The sequence below is a fragment of the Schistocerca cancellata genome, chromosome 4 (assembly GCF_023864275.1).
Source record: "Schistocerca cancellata isolate TAMUIC-IGC-003103 chromosome 4, iqSchCanc2.1, whole genome shotgun sequence".
In the NCBI taxonomy this organism is placed as follows: domain Eukaryota; kingdom Metazoa; phylum Arthropoda; class Insecta; order Orthoptera; family Acrididae; genus Schistocerca; species Schistocerca cancellata.
This window is the reverse complement of record NC_064629.1, coordinates 448,425,362-448,450,349: the sequence shown is the minus strand read 5'-3', so window position 1 is coordinate 448,450,349 and position 24,988 is coordinate 448,425,362. Positions and strand designations below refer to the sequence as shown.

The window sequence follows — 24,988 nt, the reverse complement described above, 5'->3', positions numbered from 1 at the left end:
TCTCTTGGGTAACCTTGTTTCTCCCATGCGTGTAACATGACCCCACCATCTAAGCCTGTTCGCCCTGACTGCTACATCTATAGAGTTCATTCCCAGTTTTTCTTTGATTTCTTCATTGTGGACACCCTTCTGCCATTGTTCCCATCTACTAGTACCTGCAATCATCCTAGCTACTTTCATATCCGTAACCTCAACCTTGTTGATAAGGTAGCCTGAATCCACCCAGCTTTCGCTCCCATACAACAAAGTTGGTCGAAAGATTGAACGGTGCACAGATAACTTAGTCTTGGTACTGACTTCCTTCTTGCAGAAGAGAGTAGATCGTAGCTGAGCGCTCACTGCATTAGCTTTGCTACACCTCGCTTCCAGTTCTTTCACTATGTTGCCATCCTGTGAGAATATGCATCCTAAGTACTTGAAACCGTCCACCTGTTCTAACTTTGTTCCTCCTATTTGGCACTCCATCCGTTTATATTTCTTTCCCACTGACATTACTTTCGTTTTGGAGATGCTAATCTTCATACCATAGTCCTTACATTTCTGATCTAGCTCTGAAATATTACGTTGCAAGCTTTCAATCGAATCTGCCATCACAACTAAGTCACCCGCATATGCAAGACTGCTTATTTTGTGTTCACATATCTTAATCTCACCCCGCCAGTCTATTGTTTTCAACATATGATCCATAAATAATATGAACAACAGTGGAGACAGGTTGCAGCCTTGTCTTACCCCTGAAACTACTCTGAACCATGAACTCAATTTACCGTCAACTCTAACTGCTGCCTGACTATCCATGTAAAGACCTTTAATTGCTTGCAAAAGTTTGCCTCCTATTCCATAATCTTGTAGAACAGACAATAACTTCCTCCTAGGAACCCGGTCATATGCCTTTTCTAGATCTATAAAGCATAGATACAATTCCCTGTTCCACTCATAACACTTCTTCATTATTTGCCGTAGGCTAAAGATCTGGTCCTGACAACCTCTAAGAGGCCTAAACCCACACTGATTTTCATCCAATTGGTCCTCAACTAATACTCGCACTTTCCTTTCAACAATACCTGAGAAGATTTTACCCACAACGCTGATTAAAGAGATACCTCTGTAGTTGTTACAATCTTTTCTGTTTCCATGTTTAAAGATTGGTGTGATTACTGCTTTTGTACAGTCTGATGGAACCTGTCCCGACTCCCAGGCCATTTCAATTATCATGTGTAGCCATTTAAGACATGACATTCCACTGTATTTGATGAGTTCCGACTTAATTTCATCCACCCCAGCCGCTTTATTGCACTGCAATCTATTGACCATTTTTTCCACTTCCTCAAATGTGATCCTATTCCCATCATCATTCCTATCCCATTCTACCTCGAAATCTGAAACATTACTGATCGCATTTTCACCTACATTGAGCAACTCTTCAAAATATTCCCTCCATCTGCCCAAGGCATCCACAGGATTCACCAGCAGTTTTCCTGACCTGTCCAAAATACTTGTCATTTCCTTCTTACCTCCCTTTCGAAGACTGCTAATTACACTCCAGAATGGTTTTCCAGCAGCTTGACCCATAGTCTCCAACCTGTTTCCAAAGTCTTCCCACGATTTCTTCTTGGATGCTGCAATTATCTGTTTGGCTTTGTTTCTTTCTTCAACATAACTTTCTCTGTCTACCTGGGTTCTGGTATGTAGCCATTTTTGATACGCCTTCTTTTTCCTTTTACAGGCTGCCTTGACTGTATCATTCCACCAAGCTGTTTGCTTCATCCTACTTTTACACACTACTGTTCCAAGACATTCTTTAGCCACTTCTAGTACTGTGTCCCTGTACCTTGTCCATTCCTTTTCCAATGACTGTAATTGACTACATTCAACTAACTGGTACCTTTCTGAGATCGCTGTTATGTACTTGTGCCTGATTTCCTTATCCTGAAGTTTCTCCACTCTTATCCTGCTACATATGGACCTGACCTCCTGCACTTTCGGCCTCACAATCCCAATTTCACTGCAGATTAAATAATGATCAGTGTCATCAAAGAATCCCCTGAATACACGTGTGTCCCTCACAGCCTTCCTGAATTCCTGATCTGTTATTATATAGTCAATGACAGATCTGGTTCCCCTGCCTTCCCAAGTATACCGGTGAATGTTCTTATGTTTAAAAAAGGAGTTTGTGATTACTAAGCCCATACTGGCACAGAAATCCAAGAGTTGTTTCCCGTTCCTGTTGGCCTCCATATCCTCTCCAAATTTACCCATAACCTTTTCATACCCTTCTGTTCGATTTCCAATCCTGGCGTTAAAATCACCCATGAGCAGAACACTGTCCTTGTCCTTTACTCTAACAACTACATCACTGAGTGCCTCATAAAAACTATCCATCTTATCTTGATCTGTCCCTTCACAATGCGAATATACTGACACAATCCTAATTTTCTTGCTAGACACTGTCAAATCTATCCACATCAGTCGTTCGTTTACATACCTTATTGCAATTACGCTGGGTTCCATTTCTTTCCTGATGTAAAGCCCTACACCCCATTGTGCTATTCCTGCTTTGACTCCTGACAGGTAGACCATGTATTCTCCCACTTCCTCTTCTTTCTCACCCCTTACCCGAATGTCACTAACAGCTAAAACGTCCAGCCCCATCTTACTTGCAGCCTCTGCCAGCTCTACCTTCTTCCCAGAGTAGCCCCCATTGATATTAATAGCTCCCCATCTCATTACCATTTGTTTGCCAAGTCGTATCTTAGGAGTCCCTGATTTGTCAGTTAGAGGTGGGACTCCGTCACCTCCAAAGGTCCGAGGCATTTTGCTCTGATTGTTGCCAGCATCATATTTAAAGTACCAGGGAAGCAGGTTGCTAGCCTTACTTGCCCCGAGTCCCATTGGGTTTTACCCCTAACGGCTGAGGGACTAACCGGTGGATTTGGTAGTCTTTGCCGTATGAGCACAAAGGTGACCACGACTCAGAATATGTCCGAGATGCCCAGCCTTATTCCGAAGTAACCGGTATCCCGACTGTCGGGACCACTTTCTTGGCCACTCATTCGTTGCCCGTGGTTCATGAACTAGGACATGACTACAGGAACCCACACCATGAACCACACGCAAAGCAACTTATGAAAAAAATCATTGAAATTGTCAATGTCCCATAATGTATTTGTGTTCAAAGAGGTAAGTGTAACACTTCCTACAGAATGACACTGGATATGCTACTTAGGTTTTTTATACTCAGCATTGATCCAGATCAAATTACTAAAATAAAGCAACTTTTGAAATGACTGAAGCCGACTTACGTTGTACCCTTTGCATCTCGTACCACTGGTGATTTTGATATGCGGTATACCGTTATTGTCTTCACATAACGTCATCTCCTTTTTTTAAAAACACTTCTTCTTCTTCTTCTTCTTCTTCTTCTTCTTCTTCTTCTTATACTTCCACTGTGTTACTTTCTGATAATCAAAACGGTCGTAGGCATGCTTTCTGAGGAAAGGTAACGAAAAGCGTTGGAAGTGTAGTATCTCTTCGAGTTCATGGTCATTAGAGATGAAGCAATAGCTAAGATGAACATGCATAGGAGCACAAAGGGCTGCAACACTTTTCAAAACAGTCCGGGTATTCACCTGATGCAGTTATGCATGGAGCAGATTATGCGTTTCGTGCTCAAGTATTTATCCGTTAGGATACCGAAAATCTCTGTACAAATGAAGATGGATTTTAGAAATCACGGTTACTCCTTTGTGGAAGTGAAGATGGATTTCCAAATAGCAGTGCTGTAAAGTGCACTTCGCTCTTTTCTCCAGGTGAGATCCAGAAGGCAGTAGGAAGAAAACTGGTTTTTAATATAGTGATATGAGTAGGACTGAAATCAATGCGTCCATTACTCTTAACACTAATCATGTGTACTATAATCTGTCTCGTACCACATAATTTAGATAAAAGAATCGTTAAAATGATACGGAACATGTAACTAACTAACCAGCCTCAAGATTGGTTACTGGAATAGCAGACGCCAGGCTAAGATTTATTAAAAGAATCCAAAGGAAATTTGTCTCACGAACGAAAGACGTAGTTTACGAAAGTTGCGTTGAGCGATGCTTGCCTTGTTTGGAAAATCGACGAATCTCTGTGCTGACCGAGATAGGAAACAGAGCGATTTCAGGGAGGAAGCAGAGCGTTTCCCAACGGTTTAATAAGAGCAAGAGCGTTGCAGAAATTCTCATCCAGCCTCACCGAGTGGCCGCGCGGTTTGAGGCTCCATGTCACGGATTGCGCGGCCCCTCCCACCGGATGTTCGAGTTCTCCTTCGGGCATGGGTGTGTGTGTGTTTTGTTCTTAGCATAAGTTAGTTTAACTAGTGTGTAAGTCTAGGGACGGATGACCTCAGCATTTTGATCCCTTAGGAATTCACACATATTTGAACATTTATGAATTCTCATCCTACTCCAGTGGCAGGAGCTACAAGAGAGACGTGCACCACCGAGAGGTTAACTTTCAAAATTCCGAAAGCATGCGTTCAGAGGAAAGTGAAGTCCATAAAAAGGCTTATCGACAGTCATACCACCCATCGCTATCCACGGATGGAACAGGACAGGAGCGAAACGATAGAAGCACAGACAGTTCTCTCCACTGTGCACCGCAAGGTGTCACTGGAGTTACAGATGTAGGAAAACTAAAATTGATATTGCTGGACCGGAAACTGGAACAAGAATATTAGTGTTTAACATAGTGTCATCCAGGCGTTCACTGGGGGCGAGCTGAAACTTGTATTGAAGAAGGACGTGTCAGGACAAAATGGTTCAAAAGGCTCTGAGCACTATGGGACTTAACTTCTGAGGTCATCCGTCCCCTAGAACTTAGAACTACTTAAACCTAACTAACCTAAGGACATCACACACATCCATGCCCGAGGCAGGATTCGAACCTGCGACCGTAGCGGTCGCGCGATTCCAGACTGTAGCGCCTACAACCGCTCGGTCATTCCGGCCGGACGTGTCAGGACAATAAGCGTGACATTTCAAAGAACAATCCTGTCATTTGCATTCAGTTATTTAGAGGAACCATAAAGAATCTAAATATGGGTATCCAGATGAAGTTTCAATACTCTTCCCTTCCGTTGGCTTGCCGAGTGAATCGAGGAGGAGGAGGAGGATATGAGTGTTTAACGTCCCGTCGACAACGAGGTCATTAGAGACGGAGCGCAAGCTCGGGTGAGGGAAGGATGGGGAAGGAAATCGGCCGTGCCCTTTCAAAGGAACCATCCCGGCATTTGCCTGAAGCGATTTAGGGAAATCACGGAAAACCTAAATCAGGATGGCCGGAGACGGGATTGAACCGTCGTCCTCCCCCGAGTGAATCGATCACTGCACCACCTCCCTCCGGTCGTCCGCAGGCGTAATTTGAAGCACTCTTTGCAGATTTTCCTTACAGAAGTCACTAACCGTCATGAACATTTACTGTGTACTATCAGAAAGCAGTTACTTAGTTTTTCGATGTTTTATGTTACAAGATGAAAAATTAGATGTCTCACTGGTTTGAAAACATCGATGTTCAATAGTAGTCGCATGTGAAATAATAATGGAAGACGAAGAAACGAGAATTATGATTCCGTTCATTTAGAGTGCCGTTCCTGTTTCTCGACAGGCACAATACAGAAACGAATGTGTAACAGTGCTATGTGACACAGTAACAGGTTAATCGTTGGAAAGATGGAAGTTGCCGCTGTGCGTGTTACTTGGGGCTGTAAATTCTGCTCCGATGCTAGTGAAACACGTGGTCGAACATCTTGTGATTAGTCGACAACCTCACAGTAGCGATACATCACATGTGTGTGTGTGTGTGGGCGCCGTGTCGCTGATTAAAGCCCCGCGCTGCAGACGAGCCCTGCCCGCGGGTAACCCGAGTGGAACAAAGATGGGTCCTCTCCTCTTCCTCTTCCTCTTCCTCGTCCCCTATCCTCGGCACTCACGGCAGAAGCGGCATGGAGCCGATACGCGAGCATCTAAAACCAATCTGCCACTCTGATTACGCGACTTGCTCTCTTCCAACAGTTCCTTGCAATCAGACGGTACCGAGACTGTGGATCTGCAAACAACGAGGTTCGTGAACCCGAAAATCTATTATTTCATAGACCTAAACAGTTTAAGTTCACTCAGCCTTGCATTATATACCGAGCGAGGACACAAATTCGTAACTTTGTACTCGTATTCGGGAGGCAAGTGGTTCAGTTTCCTGTCCAGTCATCCACATTAAGTTTTCCTGTGATTTCCCAAAATCGCTTAAGACGATACCGAGATGGTTCCTTTCAAAGTGAGGTCCACTTACCTTCCCCATCCTTCTCTAATCTGACCTAGGTACCGTCCCTAAGCACTTACTTGTTGATGGGACGATAAGTCACTTCCTACTTTCCTTATGACCGAACGAGTGAACCTTTAGTCAGTCTCGTCTGCGGTAGCGTACATGTGCGGGCCTGGTGTGTGCAGCGAGCTGCGGCCGGTATTCTTTACATCGGTGCGCGAAGTCGCGAGCTTGCTGGGTCATTCGACTGTGTTTGTGAACATACTATGTATATCAGCATAAAGTAATGACTGAAAGTAACAGAAAAGACACTCTTATGTTTGCGGTGGCGCGGTTCTTTCCGTCCCTTTACGACGAACCTGCACCTACCTATGAACATTGTCTCAGCAGATGATCAGTAGGAAAGCCGAGTGAAACCTACTGTACTTCGACGTGAACCTGGCTGCAATTTAAGTCACTAATCTACGTTTCGGGAGAAACACGAAATGGAAGTTCGGAAATTTTGTCCTCAATTAATACAGTATATTCTGAAACTTAGATGAACAATTATCACTGCCAAGCCCGTGCTAGTCTTAACACAGTCACTCACAATCCCTTTCACTCACGTTAGCAAGTTTATGGTGATGCGTTTCCCGAAAACGTAATAGCTATAGGTCTTGTTAAAGCGGTCGACCATGTCAGTCATCGTTTTCTGTTCCACAGAATGCAAGAAATGGGCTTCACTCATCGCTTCATCGAAGTGACACAGAATGTGTTACTGGACAGCACTTCACAGATTGTAATAAATGGTCATCTTGGCAGCGCCGTCCTAATCAGCATCTCTGTAAAGCAAGGGAGCTCATTGGCGATGGCGTTATTCACAGTCGTAATACAACAATTCGCCGCCGCACTAACGAAACAATTGAAAGGTTTACAAATAAACGGACAAAAATTTGTATGGCGAGCGTACACTGATGGTTTAGGGTTCTTAGTAACGAGTGGAGTGAAGTTGAGACAGCAATGTGGAAAACAGAACGATATGAAGAGGCAGCATCGGTTAAGATGAACTGTAGAAAGTCTCGACTTATGAACGTTTGACGTGGTATAGGCTGGCACCACCACGACCAACTTCAAGAAATCCAAAATATGGAGTGTCGAGGAATAGAGTTCAATACCAAATTGCAACACACCATCGTTGCCAATTACAAATGTGTCCTGCGTCAGATAAGAGTCGGCATTCAATTGTACGATATATGACAATTAGATGAATTGTAAAATGTCCAGCTGACGAACATCTAAGCAAAATTGAAGGTAAGCTTCGTAGCTCAATTTTAAATATGTCCTGCACCGTAGCAAAAAGTATCCTAGCACCCATTGGAAATTTTGTCGGTTGTGATCACATCTTCAAATTAAGAAATGATATCTTTCCAATGCGACACAGCGGACTGAATTTAACAGATGTGTTCACCAATACGAAGTTGAGATTATAAATAGGACGACAGCAGGATACATAACACCTGCTGATATACTGACTCCTGAGGACAGACCGCGTTCTGAGACTAAGAGAAATGCGACAAACTCGTTAAAAAGACACAAAATGGTCTGCGTTTCAATAACAGACGAAAAAACCGTGCACGATTTTCTACAACATTTAGCAGCGCAACTTAATTTGCTCAGACTGAAAAAGAAATATAAAGAGAACTTTGGAAATTTTTAGACTGGATGATATTATTTTACTTTAATAGGTGCAAAGATAACTAAACTCCAAAACTGATGACTCTAACAATTTAATTTCAAGCAAGTCACAACAACTCTTCTGCCAAAGAAGAAGGTACAGAAGATGATGTAAGAAACCTCTGACGTTTATGATACAAAAGTTCTTTAAAAGCCAATTATGACTTAGTTCAGTGGCGGAAGATACCACAGTTTATGAATCTGCATCGAAAGTAGACGAAGATTTGATTTTACTTACACGTGATTTTTAAATCACTAATTTGATAGAAGAATCCGATTATGTTATTTTGTTTTCTGCTACAGAATACAATATTTATGTCCGTGAATGGAGGAAATAGAAACTAAGTTAATTTTCAAGAAGAAGAACTTAATTAATTAAGGAAATTCGAAAGTAGCAGAAAGAAGCTAGCCGATGAAGGCATAATCTGCCAAGCAAAATGAAGGGCAGCAGGGGTGCATGGAGCCCCGATCTATAAATAAATTTAAAAAATAAAAAATTTAAATGGCTGCCATATGGGGGAACCAGGTCGAACTCCGGTCGATCCACAGAAATTGTCCGTCTACATTTAATCTAGCCGACACCTCTCAACGATATCAGCAGTCACCAGCAAAGACAAGTGGTTCGGATTCCACGTTAAAATGTAGGTACCCTTTCCCCACTTGGATCTCTGAGTTAGACTTGGGACACGCAAGTCGCCGAAGTGGCGTCCGATTGAAAGACTTGCCCCAGGCCACTGAGCCACAAGAAATTATTATTATATTTCTTATTTAAACTATGTTCCTAATTAACTACTCAGGGGGAAATACGAAAGAAGTTATGCTAAATCATTACAAAAGTTCTGTGGTAGTTTGGATCCATGTGAGTGAAGGAGAAACAGAATGCCATATGGTTAGAAAAAGAGACAAAAAATACTCCCTTGGTTGTAGACAATATCACTTGCAAGAGAACTGTAGAGCACCATTCTAACGGAGAGAATCGAACCGAAATACAAAATTAACGGACGCATTGTGGCTTTCAACAGATTTAAATATTTAAAAATCCACTGTGATAGTCAGTCGCTATTCTAGTGTTCTATGTGGACATGATAACTTGATTTTCAGAATGAAAGATGAGGAAAAACTACTTGAATTTGAAAGAGACACAGAAAGAAATATTTGTGGAAGCGTTGCGGGTTAGTGAACCCGGGAATCAAAACTCAGGGAAAACAATGCATTATGAATACTGTGTAAAAACCGCAGTATTGTAGGGGAAAAGAAGAAGAGAAGACTGCATTGGGTGCCTCACATAGCTAGTACCTCAAGAAGCGGGCTACTATTTTTATCACTATCAAGAAGTTTCGTGGCAGTGGAAGACGTGAAGACCCAACGCCGTCGAAAAAAATCTACGAACTTATCTTTAACTGATGTAAGAAGTCGCGTTCAGACAAATGGAGGTTCCAGTGTATGCAAAGTAATGTTGGTTGGAAGTGGGGTCACACGAAGTGACAACTAATGTTCCAGACAATACATCTAAAAATACTAGTTCTGGCTCTGAGCACTATGGGACTTAACATCTATGGTCATCAGTCTCCCAGAACTTTGAACTACTTAAACCTAACTAACCTAAGGACAGCACACAACACCCAGTCATCACGAGGCAGAGAAAATCCCTGACCCCGCCGGAAATCGAACCCGGGAACCAAGGCGTGGGAAGCGTGAACGCTACCGCACGACCACGAGCTGCGGACTACTAGTTCTGGATGATAGCTCTTTAGCATGGTGTGTTTTTATTCAGGATTTCGAGGCCATGCCACTGAAATCATCAGCAATGTGCTGCGAATGAGTCACGTCTGTTAGCTTTTGAGGCAGTCTTTATTGTTGATACCATAACGTTGTCAAACATTGGGCATTGCAACAGTTCTGTGAAAGTTGGTTTCCCGAGTACGTTAAATACTGACGCATGAATTTCTTGCATAATATTTAGGACCGGCTAGCACACATAATTTTTGTTTCAGATTACATGGACATGGGGGAATGCTGGCGAGAAGAACTAGACACACGGCTGCTGGAGGAAGAAGTGTTCAGGCTGTACGAACAAGTAGAACCACTATACATCATGCTCCACGCTGTTGTTCGCCACCACCTCGCCAACTACTATGGCGACGACATTGTCGACCGCAAAGAGCCAATACCAGCACATCTCCTAGGTAAGTGGCCATACTTAGTAAATTCTGCAAAGCATCTATAATTCGAATGCTGTTGCCTCTGAAACCAGCCTGTAGCGATCATAACGTTCAACGTACGATACTTCGCCATGTGTTTTGCATCGTCGTACAAATTGGTTGACCTCTGAAACTAATTCTCGTTCACTGTGACGGCACAGAACAATATTTAGTCATTTTAGTCTCATAGTCTCATCTCTTTTATTTAAAGCTCTAATTTCTACTTTTTCCATGGCAATCCTGTAAACTAACCTCAAAGTGCAACGCGTAATTGCACCAATGGAAAACTAGCTTTTTACTCTCCTGACAATTTCCTTAGTTGCATCGACTGTATGAAGATGTTCTCCAGAGGCCAGAAAACTCGTAAGATACTACCTAAATACTTTGTCCTGAACGTGCAGCACCATATATATTCAGAGTAAACCCAAACTCCAAGGACAAACTTTTAGAGATTTCTCAGGATAATATCACGGTAATTTGATACACTATGCGATCAAAAGTATCCGGAACCCTAAATCCATACGTTTTTCGTATTAGGTGCATTGTGCTGCCACCTACTGCCAGGTACTCCACATCAGAGACCTCAGTACTCATTAGACATCGTGAGAGAGCAGAATAGGGCGCTCCGCGGAACTCACGGACTTCGGACGTGGTCAGGTGATTGGGTGTCACTTGTGTCATACGTCTGTACGCGAGATTTCCCACTCCTAAGTATCCCTAGGCCCACTGTTTCGGATGGGACAGTGAAGTGGAAACGTGAAGGGACACGTATAGCACAAAAGCATACAGGCCGACCTCGTCTGTTGACCGACAGAGACCACCGACAGTTGAAGAGGGTCGTAGTGGATAATAGGCAGACATCTATCCAGACCATCACACAGGAATTCCAAACTTCATCAGGATCCACTGCAAGTACTATGCCAGTTAGGCGGAAGGTGAGAAAACTTGGATTTCATGGTTGAGAGGCTGCACGTAAGCCACACATCACACCGGTAAATGCCAAACGACGCCTCGCTTGGTGTAAGGAGCTTAAACATTGGACGATTGAACAGTGGAAAAACGTTGTGTGGAGTGACAAATCACGGTACACAATGTGGCGATCCGATGGCAGGGTGTGGGTATGACGAATGCCCGGTGAACGTCATTTGCCAGCGTGTGTAATGTCAACAGTAAATTTCGCAGGCGGTGGTGTTATGGTGTGGTCGTGTTTTTCGTGGAAGGGGGTTGCACCCCTCGTTGTTTTGCGTGGCACTATCCCAGCACAGGCTTACATTGATGTTTTAAGCAAGTTCTTGCTCTCCACTGTTGAAGAGCAATTCGGGGATGGCGATTGCATCTGTCGACACGACCGAGCACCTGTTCATAATGCACGGCCTGTGGCGGAGTGGCTACACGGATTGGATTGTTTGAGGGAAGAGACCCAACAGCGAAGTCATCGGTCTCATCGGATTAGGGAAGGACAGCGAAGGAAGTCGGCCGTGCCCTTTCCAAGGAACCATCCCGGTATTTGCCTGGAGCGATTTAGGGAAATCACGGAAAACCTAAATCAGGATGGCCGGACGCGGGATTGAACCGTCGTCCTCCCGAATGCGAGTCCAGTGTGCTAACCACTGCGCCACCTCGCTCGGTGTGGTTACACGACAATAGCATCCCCGTAATGGACTGGCCTGCACAGAGTCCTGATCTGAATCGTATACAACACCTTTGGGGAGTTTTGGAACGCCGACGTCGTGCCCGGTCTCACCGACCGACATCCATACCTCTCCTCAGTGCAGCACTCCGTGAAGAATGGAGTGCCATTCCCCAAGAAACCTTCTAGCACCTACCCGAACGTATGCCTGCGAGAGTGGAAGCTGTCATCAAGGCTAAGGGTGGGCCAACGCCATATTGAATTCCAGCATTACCGATGGAGGACGCCACGAATTGGTCAGTCATTTTCATCCAGGTGTCAGAATACTTTTGATCACATAGTTTATAAGGGCTCCATGGTTCCCGCTACCTTGACACAGAGTAGCAATCTAATTAGAATTTGCTCAGTTTATTACCACAATTATCTTTGTTTCTGTAACGATACTTGTACAACAGTGAAATATGATGTAATATGCTGTCACGGAAACATACACATCTCCAAAAAGTCAATAATTTGAAACTATTGTACTTCTAAAAAATAAACTTAATATTTGCCTTGGTAATTGGATCTAAATTTTCTAATGATATGAGAACAGAATATTGATTTGCGAGGTAAGTGTGCCTTCACTATGAATTTTTAAGTCTTTTTTTGTGGCTGAATACACATTTTCACGAATACACGGAGCATCGAAAAAAGTAGAAATACAATTTCTTTATTCGAAAACGATTTGCAACTGACTTATGCGCATTATTCAATATCTCCTTTATTAAGATACTAATTGAATACTGAGCGTTGCTCTAGTACGTATTTATTACAATCTTCTATTAGCCAATCTCCTGTTGTAATTGCGACCAGGACGGTCGCTGGGTAGCAATGGCGGAAAGCGCAGTGGGACCCACGGAGAGGCCCGCGAACAACAACACAACGGGACAGGATGGACACGACCAACGAAGGACAGAACGAATAGAACAAGATCGAACAACGGAGTCACAAGGAAGCAAACACGTCTACTCGTACACTGAACAAGGAAGTAAGCTGTCTAGCGCGTAGCGAGGTGTAAACCGACGTACGCGATATTAGACTGGCTGGCTGATCTTTTTTTTTTTCTTTATTGTTATTTTGAAACCTGTATTACAGGCAGGCCTGCAGCAGCATACGACGCCGCTCTTTGGCCGCAGAGAAATACAAATAGACAAACGAAGACATTTAGAGAAGAAACATGGTGGATACATAAACGGAGAAGCTGGCTGATCGAGAGGCAGGCGCTTAAGTACGCGTGTTCCACTGTGGCGCCCTCACACTAAAAGCGGGCCAGGAGGCGCGCGCCGCCACAACTTACGGCACGATGGTGCAGAGACCTCTATGTGTCTTTGGCGTCCATGACGTCTGACGCGGATTCAAATTCCGCGGCGTGCGGTACCAGATCCCTCCCCCCTGAAACTCGCGCGTAGGGGCGGAAATGCCCCGGACGGTGCCCAGGTGGGCGGCAGTGGGAAGAGGAACTGGGCGTATCACCCGCAATTGGCGGGGAGGAAGGGACGCCCGAGGTATCCATGACAGCCGATTCAGAGTCCAGGCCGGGGGACGGAGCCACCGATCCACCCGGTGGCGGAGAGGGCCGGCGACAGGCCCGTGGGGAGACGGCAACCGGGGGCTGGAGCGGTGACTCGAGGACCAAGTCCATACCTGAAGGAGGTAGGGAAAGAGGCGGCTGCGCAAGTCCCGTGGCGGCACGCTGGCGGAGCTGATTATGTGGCGGCGCTCCAACCTTTTCGACGTCTGCACCGACGTCACACGCCGCCCGTGGGCCGCGACGACCGTGGCGGGCGTCCAACCCGCCTTGCGCCCGTACTCGCGGGCCCACACGGCCGTGCCAGGGGCAAACCGCTGCGAGGGCCGGGAGTGGGGGCGGGAGGAGGACGGCATCAGCAAATGGAGCAGGGACCGCGGCTGGCGCCCATGAAGGGTTTCTATCTGACTGCGTCCGTCAATTGGGGTAGTGCGACGTTGTTGTTGTTGTGGTCTTCAGTTCTGAGACTGGTTTGATGCAGCTCTCCATGCTACTCTATCCTGTGCAAGCTTCTTCATCTCCCAGTACTTATTGCAGCCTACATCCTTCTGAATCTGCTTAGTGTATTCCTCTCTTGGTCTCCCTCTATGATTTTTACCCTCCGCGCTGCCCTCCAATGCTAAATTTGTGATACCTAGCCGGCCGCGGTGGCCGTGCGGTTCTAGGCGCTGCAGTCCGGAACCGCGGGACTGCTACGGTCGCAGGTTCGAATCCTGCCTCGGGCGTGGATGTATGTGATGTCCTTAGGTTAGTTAGGTTTAAGTAGTTCTAAGCTCTGGGGGACTGATGACCTAAGATGTTAAGTCCCATAGTGCTCAGAGCCACTTGTGATACCTTGATGCCTCAAAACATGTCCTACCAACCGGTCCCTTTTTTGTCAAGTTGTGCCACACACTCCTCTTCTCCCCAATTCTATTCATTAGTTATGTGATCTACCCATCTAATCTTCAGTATTCTCCTGTAGTACCACATTTCGAAATCTTCTATTCTCTTCTTGTCTAAACAATTTATCGTCCATGTTTCACTTCCATACATGGCTACATTCCATACAAATACTTTCAGAAACGACTTCCTGACACTTAAAGCTATACTCTATGTTAACAAATTTCGCTTCTTCAGAAACGCTTTCCTGGCCTTTGCTAGTCTACATTTTATATCCTCTCTACTTCGACCATCATCAGTTATTTTACTCCCTAAATAGCAAAACTCCTTTACTACTTTAAGTGTCTCATTTCCTAATCTAATTCCCTCAGCATCATCCGATTTAACTTGACTACATTCGATTATCCTCGTTTTGCTTTTGTTGATGTTCATCTTATATCCTCATTTCAAGATACTGTCCATTCCGTTCAACTGCTCTTCCAAGTTCTTTGCTGTCTCTGACAAAATTACAATGTCATCGGCGAACCTTAAAGTTTTTTATTTCTTCTCCATGAATTTTAATACCTACTCCGAATTTTTCTTTTGTTTCCTTTACTGCTTGCTCAATATACAGATTGAATAACATCGGGGAGAGGCTACCACCCTGTCTCACTCCCTTCCCAACCACTGCTTCCCTTTCATGCCCCTCGACTCTTATAACTGCCATCTGGTTTCTGTACAAATTGTAAATAGCCTTTCGCTCCCTGTATTTTACTCCTGCCACCTTCAGAATTTGAAAGGGAGTATTCCAGTTAACATTGTCAAAAGCTTTCTCTAAGTCTACAAAAGCTAGAAATGTAGGTTTGCCTTTTCTTAATCTTTCTTCTAAGACAAGTCGTAAGGTCAGTATTGCCTCACGTGTTCCAACATTTCTACGGAATCCAAACTGATCTTCCCAGAGGTCCGCTTCTACCAGTTTTTCCATTCGTCTGTAAAGAATTCGCGTTAGTATTTTGCAGCTGTGACTTATTAAACTGATAGTTCGGTAATTTTCACATCTGTCAACACCTGCTTTCTTTGGGATTGGAATTATTATATTCTTCTTGAAGTCTGAGGGTATTTCGCCTATCTCATACATCTTGCTCACCAGATGGTAGAGTTTTGTCATGACTGGCTCTCCCAAGGCTGTCAGTAGTTCTAATGGAATGTTGTGTACTCCCGGGGCCTTGTTTCGATTCAGGTCTTTCAGTGCTCTGTCAAACTCTTCACGCTGTATCTTATCTCCCATTTCATCTTCATCTACTTCCTCTTCCATTTCCATAATATTGTCCTCAATTACATCGCCCTTGTATAAACCCTCTAGATTCTCCTTCCACCTTTCTGCCTTCCCTTCTTTGCTTAGAACTGGGTTTCCATCTGAGCTCTAGATATTCATACAAGTGGTTCTCTTCTCTCCAAAGGTCTCTTTAATTTTCCTGTAGGCAGTATCTATCTTACCCCTCGTGAGATAAGCCTCTACATCCTTACATTTGTCCTCTAGCCATCCCTGCTTAGCCATTTTGCACTTCCTGTCGATATCATTTTTGAGACGTTTGTATTCCTTTTTGCCTCCTTCATTTACTGCATTTTTATATTTTCTCCTTTCATCAATTAAATTCAATATTTCTTCTGTTACCCAAGGATTTCTATTAGCCCTCGTCTTTTTACCTACTTGATCGTCTGCTGCCTTCACTACTTCATCCCTCAGAGCTACCCATTCTTCTTCTACTGTATTTCTTTCCCCCATTCTTGTCAATTGTTCCCTTAAGCTCTCCCTGAAACTCTCTACATCCTCTGGTTTAGTCAGTTTATCCAGGTCCCATCTCCTTAAATTAGCACCTTTTTGTAGTTTCTTCAGTTTTAATCTACAGTTCATAACCAATAGATGGATTGTGGTCAGAGTCCACATCTGCCCCTGGAAATGCCTTACAATTTAAGAACTGGTCCCTATCGTAGTGCGATAGGCGCTCAAGAACAGGGTGAGGGCCGACGTGGTTGAAGATGTGTCGACCGCCTTAGTCAACTGGTGTTTAAAACTGCGGACAAGCCTCTCCGCCGCGCCATTGGACGTAGGGTGGAAAGGGGGGCTACGGATATGTTTGATACCATTGACCTGACAGAAGTCGTGGAAGAAGGATGCTATGAATTGGGGACCAATATCGGAGACCAACGTGTGGGGAAGGCTCTGAGTGGCGAGAACCTGGGCCAGCGCCGTGAGTGTAGCCTCCGTGGTGGTGAACGCCATTCGGACGACATATGAGTACTTGGAGTAGGTATCAACGATGAGTAACCACATGAACCCCAAAAATGGGCCCGCAAAATCGATATGGATGCGGTCCCAGAGCCGGCGAGGCACAGGCCAGGTGCAAACGACTGAGGGGCGCTTGCCTGGTGACGCGCACAGACAATACACCCACGGACCAGGCGCTTAATATCGCCATCGAAGCCGGGCCAATACACATGCCGGCGACCCAAAACTTTCATACGGGACATACCCCAGTGCCTGCGGTGTAACAAACTGAGCACCTGAAGCTGCAATTCCGGAGGAATGACCACCCGGTGGGTATCCGACTCCGTGACCAACAGAAGGACATCATCGACCATGGAGAGCCTGTGGGACAGGTGGCGCCAGGGGCTGAAATTGGACTGCATCTGACGAGTAACATGGGATGGCCACCCGTGGACCACTTAGTTGAGAACCTGCTGCAAGACAGGGTCGCGGCGGGTAGCCGCAGTAACGTCAGCAGCCATAAGAGGAAGACTGTCCAGCGCATCCTGGCGGGCGGTATCAATGTGAAAGCAGAGGACCTCCTGTTGGTCAGAGGCAGGATCGGGGCCTGCTGGGAGACGTGACAAAGCGTCCACATTAGCATGGTGGCAGTGGGCTTATACCGAATGGTGTAAGCGTAATTATGTAAAAACAATGCCCAGCGCTGGCGACGTTGAGCCGTCCGCTCGGGAAGGTGAGAGTGGGGTTCGAAAAGTGTAACCAAGGGTTTATGGTCCTTCAGGAGGGTGAACTTTGCCCCAAAGAGATAGGTATGAAATATTTGGACGGCGAACACGAGCGCCAGGGCATCCACTTCAACCTGGGAGTAGTTCTGTTGTGCTGGGGTCAACGACTTAGAGGCGTAAGTGATGGACTGTTCGGAGCCATCAGCATCCCGGTGCGTGAGGACGGCCCCAATGCCGTACGCCGACGCATCAGCTGCCACAACCAAGGGGCGGTCCGGAGAGAAGGGAGTAAGGCAAGGGGCGGACTTCAGCATCGCCTTTAAATGGAGAAAAGCCTGGTCACAGGCAGGAGTCCAAACAAAAGGCAGCCCTTTGAGACGCAAGTGATTGAGGGGTTGAGCAACGGAGGCAGCCTGGGGCAATAACTTTAAGTAATAAGTAACCTTGCCCAAAAACACCTGCAGTTCAGATAAGTCCTTGGTACGAGGAAGGGCCTCAATGGCGGCGACATTTCGACCCAAAGGGCGAATGCCATCTTTGCTAAGCCAGTGACCTAAGTATTCCACTTCCGGTTGAAAAAAAACAACACTTGTATAGCCGACAGCGTAGACCAGCAGACTGCAGAGCGTGAAATAAGGCGCTGAAGTTTTGCAAATGTTCCTGGCGGGAACGCCCGGTGGCCAAGATGTCATCCAGATTATTCACACATGCAGGGCTAGGCTGTGTAAGCTGCTCCAGGAATCGCTGGAAAATGGCCGGCGCCGAAGAGACACCAAAGGGAAAGCGCTTGTACTTGTTGTTGTTGTTGTTGTTGTTGTTGTCTCGTTTGATGCAGCTCTCCATGCTACTCTATCCTGTGCAAGCTTCTTCATCTCCCAGTACTTACTGCAACCTACATACTTCTGAATCTGCTTAGTGTATTCATCTCTTGGTCTCCCTCTACGATTTTTACCCTCTACGCTGCCCTCCAATGCTAAATTTGTGATCCCTTGAGGCCTCAGAACATGTCCTACCAACCGGTCCCTTCTTCTTGTCAAGTTGTACCACTAACTCCTCTTCTCCCCAATTCCATTCAATACCTCCTCATTAGTTATGTCATCTACCCATCTAACTTTCAGCATTCTTCTGTAGCACCACATTTAGAAAGCTTCTGTTCTCTTCTTGTAAAAACTATTTATCGTCCATGTTTCACTTCCATACATGGCTACACTCGATACAAATACTTTCAGAAACGACTTCCTGACACTTAAAGCTATACTCGATGTTAACAAATTTCTCTTCTTCAGAAGCGCTTTCCTTGCCATTATACAATCCGAAAGGCGTGTTGATAAACATGATGTTCTGAAATTCGGCATCCAAGGTCAACTGATGGTATGACTCAGCCAGATCGATCTTGGAAAAATACTCTCCCCCGGCAAGCTTGACAAGAAGGTCTTCCTGTCGGGGAATGGGGTAAGTGTCAACCAGGGACTGAGCATTGACTGTAGCGCCCAAGTCCCCACACAGCCGAAGAGACCCATTCGGTTTCCGTATGACCACCAGTGTTGTCGCCCATGCACTGTAAGTTACAAGTTCCAGCACGCCAGCGGCCTGGAGCCGATCAAGTTGCTGCTTGACCGCTGGCCGTAAGGCCACCGGAAGCGGCCGGGCCGGGAAAAAGCGAGGCTGTGCACCTGGCCATAGGTTGATGTGCGCCTGAAAGCCGGAAGCACATGCGAGATCCGGTGCAAACAACGACGCAAAAGCGGAGCACAGATCGTCCAAGTCCTGAAAGGGAACAGCCGTGGAAACGACCTTAACTGCGTCGGAAATTGAAAAGCCCAATAGGTTGAAACGCATCCAGGCCAAAAATAGTCGAAACCGACGGATGGTCGACGACAAACAGGGCAAGGAGCCAGGGAACACGCTTGTACGTCGCCTGGACGACGAACTGCCCACGAAGGGGAATGGAATCGTCTCCGTAGGCGACCAAACGGAAGGAGGGAGGCGACAACGCAGGAGAGCCCAACCGTGTATATGTCGCCATATCAATCAGGGAGACGGTGGCCCCAGTGTCGACCTGAAAACTGACATCCTCTGTGAAAATGCGGTGCGTGAGGGAAAGCTTCTGCGTTGATGGGTCATCCTGTGGGACGACCGATTGCCGAGCATGGACGGTATCTTGAGGCCCAGGAGGGGCAGGACTGGATCGAGCCGAGCGACTACGACAAACCGATTGGATGTGGCCCTCCTTGTTACACAGCGTGCCCGTTTTCCAGCGGTGGGGACAATCAGCCCGAGAATGGGCAGTAAAGCACTGTGGGCAAGATGGCAGTGGGCCGTGCGACTGGCGACGAGGGGCGACCGAAGGCGCCGACGCCATAGAGATGTCGGAACACGAGGAGTCCCGACGGCGCTGGCCCCTGTCGGTCGGGCCACGTCGACGTCGCGAGGGCGGAATACGCCGTGACGCCACGATCGCTGCCACCTGCGGTCGCGCCATAAGACGCTCGTTAGCCGCTTGAGCAATTTCAAAGGAGTGGGCAATGCGGAGAATCTCTTCCAAGGAGGGGTTGTCGAGTTTCAACGCCACAGTACGGACCTGAGGGTCGGGAGCCAGCTGAACCACCACATCCCGGATCAGGGAGTCGGCATACGAAGCCTTACACTGCTGATTGGTGCACGTAAAATCACATTGACGGCTGAGACCTTGCAAGTCCGTGACCCAGGAACGATACGATTGACCAGGGTGTTTATGGTACTAGTGGAACTCCAGGCGAGAGCCGACTACATGGTAGCGTTGGGATTAATAGTTTGTCAGCAAAAGACAGATCTCCTGGAAAGAGAGAGCCACAGGATCGGACAACAGTGCCAACTTGCGGAGAAGAAAGAACGTGTCCGGAGAGGCCCGAGACAAAAACAACAACCGCTGCAAGGAGTCGTCCGTGACTTGAAAAGCCGTGAAATGTTGTTTCAGCCGTTGTAAGTAGGTTTCCCAGTCCTCTTTAGTGTCATTAAAGGGTGGAAACGACGGCGGACGCGGGAAAGCATCGGACACCCGAGGACTCTGAAGCTGGTGTGGTAACGCATCCCGGGCATCGACTTTGTCCGTTAGCAACTACAACGACTTTTGTAAGATGTCAAACTGGAGCTGCTGCTGCTTCATGAGCTGCTGCTGTTGCTCCAGCAGACAGACCAACTTCGCCTCCATAACAAAAATGACTACCGTTTATCTCGTCGCAAAAATTTTGTAACTGCGACCAGGAAGGTCACGGGGTAGCAATGACGGAAAGCGCGGCGGGACCCGCGGAGAGGCCCGCGAACAACAACACAATGGGAGAGGACGGACACGACCAACGAAGGACAGAACGAATACAACAGGATCGAACAACGGAGTCACAAGGAAACAAACACGTCTACTCGTACACAGAACAAGGAAGTAAGCTGTCTAGCGCGAAGCGAGGTGTAAGCCGACGTACGCGAGATTAGACTGGTTGGCTGATCTTTTTTTTTCCTTTATTGGGTTTCGATTCCCCCTAAAGGGGGCGGGCTGGCAGCAGCTTATTACGCCGCTCTTCAGCCTACAGAATTTGTTTTAAAAAGATGAAGATAATAAAAAATAATAACAGTTGGCGATAAAATCGGTGACTTAAAGGTAAAAATGGCAGAAAATTCTGGAGCGTAAAACATAAAACACAGGGTCGATGAAGCTAATAAAACACACAGGAAGCAGAAAAACAATAGACAGACAATTAAAAAACACGGCGACAGTGTGGGTTCTGTTAGCAAGAAATATAAAAAGCACACCCAGCGACAGCATGATTTCTGTTCGCAACACTGTGGAAGGACGCACAACACCGAACACTCACTTAAACACTGCGCTAAAAGTTGGCACAAATACGACATACCACACCCGAGAGCAGGTGGGGGGAAACCGGTCAGATGACGGGAAAAAGGGCGGGGGAAGGAGAGGAAAAGTGAAGGGGGAGGGGGGAAAGGAGCCAATGGAAGAGGAGGATCCATAAGAGGGGTGGGGGGTGCTGAGCAGACGGGCCAGGGATTGGGGAAGGCAGAAGAGGGGAGTACAAAAGGACTTGGGGGGGGGAGAGAAAGGAGATGATAGGCGGGGAGAAAACACAGGATGGAAGGGGGGAGGAAGAGGGAGCCCAGGGAAAGGACGGAGGAAAGGAGGGGGGGTTGAGGATCAGAGTTGATAGGAAGGATAAATGGAGGGAGAGAGGGCATCATCTGGGAGGGGGAGCTGATGGAAGCCACCTTGGGAAAGGAGATGTAGGGTGTAGAGATGGATGGTAGGGGGGACACAACGGTGAAGACGTGGCAGGGGGTGGGAATGGGAGAGGAGAGGAGCAACCAGGGGGTGAGGGGATTCAAGACGCCGGGAGGTGTAGAGGATGCAGATACGTTCGAGGAATAGGAGCAGATGGGGGAAAGGAATGAGATCATAGAAGACCAGCGTGGGGGACGGGAGGCGTATACAGAAGGTGAGGTGGAGTGCATGACGCTCAAGGATTTGGAGGGACTTATAGAATTTGGGGGGGGGGCAGATATCCAGACAGGACTGGCATAACAGAGGATGGGACGGATTAAGGATTTGTAGGTGTGGAGGATGGTAGAGGGGTGCAAGCCCCACGTCCGGCCAGAGAGGAGTTTGAGGAGTCGGAGGCGGTTGTGGGCTTTGGATTGGATGGAGCGGAGATGAGGGATCCAGGTGAGGTGACGGTCAATGGTGAGGCCAAGGTAGGTGAGGGTGGGGGTGAGGCGGACAGGACGTGCGCAGACAGTAAGGGAGAAATCCAGGAGCCGGAAGGAGCGAGTGGTACGACCTACAATGATTGCCTGGTGGCTGATCGACAGGCAGGCGCTTAAGTACGCTATCGGGGGCGCCGCTACTAGCCGCTGGGACAACGTGTTCCACTGTGGCGCCCTCACACTAAAAGCGGCTCAGGAGGAGCGCGCCGCCACAGCTTACTGCGCGATGGTGCAGAGACCTCTATGGGTCTTCGACGTCCATGACGCCTGGCGCGGATTCAAATTCCGAGGCGCGCGGTACCAGACCTCCTCCCCTTGTCTCTCTTTCCATCACCTCCATCAATCCATCTCTGTCTATTTTCTCCACCCGCACTCTCTGTTCACCTTCTTCACCCCACCCCCTCTGTTCATCTTCTCCTGGCCCTAACTCCTTCCATCCCCTCCTCACCCCTTTCTCTATCAATCTACTCCTTCCCTCTATGTCCATCTGCTTCGTTCCCATCTGTCCTTCCCTTCCTCCCTCCTCTCTTTGTCCATTTCCTTTTCCCCCCTCTCTCTGTGCAACTCCTTCTCTTTCCTTTCTCTGCCCACCTCGTCCTCTGCCCTCTCTCAGTCCGTCCTGTGCTCTTCCCTTTCTCTGTCCATCTCCTCCTTCCCTTCTGTCTTTTCATCTCCTCCTGCCCCTGTGCTTGTCTATCCCTCCCCGAGTTTTTGTCAACCTCCTCCTCTTTCCTTTCTCTGTCCATCTCCTCCGCTCCCCTCTCTCTGTCCATTTCCCCAAACCCTTCTCTCTATTCATTTCCTCCTCCCACCTATTTGTGTCCTTATCCCTCACTGTCTGTCCATCTCCTGCTCCCGTCTTCTCTTTCTGTGTTTTCACACTCACCCAAATAGAAGGCTGGTGATTCTTAACCCAACAATATACCTTTCCAGAGTGTAACTACTATGTTTACTAAATTTGGTTGAAATCGTTACAGGGGTTAATGGATGAACTTGTGAGCCTTGACTTTGTCCATGTAAGCACATGTGAAACATGTTTCACATGCATTTAAAAGATTTCACAAGTATATGTACACCTATTTCACCTGTATTTCTAACGAATTTCGCCCTGCAGTTTCTCTTTGGTGGAGATCAATAATTATGACGTCGTATCACCTGAACCGTGAGCCGTACGATGATATAATTTTGTAGGTACATCCAGTGGAATGTGTGGCTACTGTCTGCAAAATGAATTGTGAATAGAGTTAGAACTAAAGAAATAATAAATTAAAACGATTTTCTCGCAACTCAGTATTTGACGACATATCTCCTGAACTACATGTCGTTCGATGATATATTTTTCTACGTACATACTGCGGCAGACTTGTATACTGCTTGCGAAAAGTGTTGCGCATACAGTTAGTAGCAACGAAGTAATAAATTTAATAATCTTGCATGATGCTGTAGATTTTCACACATCTCACTGTTTATGACGTCATATATTCTTAACTCTGTGTCGTACAATCATATAATTTTTCTTTTACATCCAGTATTGTATGATAACGTCGTCCGAAAAATGTGTGGCTAGTATACGAAGTTAGTAGTAAAGAAGTAATAAATTAAAACGTCGTACTTCATGTAGCAGTTTTACTGCATGAAAAACGAAAATGTACTAACCGATAAGCTTTTTTTTCTTTCATTATTATGTGGGGGTCGTCAGCGAGAAGTTCCATAAACGTTTGAATTTATATCTGTTATAAGTCTCTAAGAACTCTCATTCTCAAATACTGCATGACGAAAGTATGGGTATTAGCGTGTCTTGGGCTACGGTGCTTTTCACCCTCACCCTCACAGTTTAGATAGGTAAGTGGTTCTTATCCCAACAGCGAGATTTTCAGATAGTATGCGATATTGTACCAAATTTGGTAGAAATCTGTCCATTGTTTTGTGGTGGATACGGAACGTACATACATACCTATATACAATACGTATGGATTTCGTGTTTTTCAATGACTTTCGTATCTAATATGAGACAATACTCCATCGGAACGCAGTTTAATTAGAAGCCGCGTGTGGGGGATGGTGTCAAAAGTCTTCTGGATATCTAAAAGTATGGAATGAATTTGACTTCCCCTGCCGATAGCTCTAATTACTCCTCGAGAACAAACAGGTAGTTGTGTTTCAAAAGAACGGTATTTTTTTTATTCCGTGTAGGCTATTTGTTAATAAATCTTTTTGAGCAAATATGTTAGTGCACTGCCACCTGTACAAAATAATTCAGTTGATCCTGCAGTGGAAACTATAAACGTGGAAATTGTAGCTGGCGTCTGTGGCTGCTAGCTAGTTGGGGAGAAAGGGGGAAGCGTAAAGGTGTGTTAGGTTTCAATGTATGTCGAAACACTGCTTTACCTTGGTAACTACGGCACTGTGCCGTAGCCGCAACCGTATCGGTACTCTAACCGAGACTTATCGCTTCTCATGAGTGACTGCCTTAACCGCTTCGGCCATCCGGACACTGTCCCTCACCGCCTTAAATTACCAATTTATCGCAAGCAGCGTCACACTTTCATTAACCCCTTTCATAAACCGCTATTCGCAAATTATTGATTCCCCGTAGGAGGCCAGGCGATATTAAGGCATTCGCGCTAAAACAAACGTCTAGGGGCCGTCTCGCTCTTATATATACAGGGTGTTCCATTGATCGTGACCGGACCAAATATCTCACGAAATAAGCATTAAACGAAAAAACTACAAAGAACGATACTTGTCTAGCTTGAAGGGGGAAGCCAGATCGCGCTATGGTTGGCCCGCAAGATGGCACTGCCATAGGTCAAACGAATATCAACCGCGTTTTTTTAAATAGGAACCACCATTTTTATTACATATTCGTATAGTACGTAAAGAAATATGAATGTTTTATGATGATGATGATGTTTTGTTTGTGGGGCGCCCAAATGCGCGGTTATCAGCGCCCATACAAATTCCCAA

At 46.3% G+C, this 24,988-nt stretch overlaps 1 protein-coding gene across 1 annotated transcript in view; it reads left to right on the top strand.

Annotated features, from left to right (window-relative positions):
• LOC126184200 (angiotensin-converting enzyme-like) overlaps positions 1–24,988 on the top strand; it is a 143,001-nt gene that overhangs the window by 23,363 nt on the left and 94,650 nt on the right. The window contains exon 3 of the mRNA XM_049926568.1: positions 10,011–10,202. Within this exon, the coding sequence (XP_049782525.1) occupies positions 10,011–10,202 (192 nt within the window). The remainder of the gene's footprint in view (positions 1–10,010; positions 10,203–24,988) is intronic.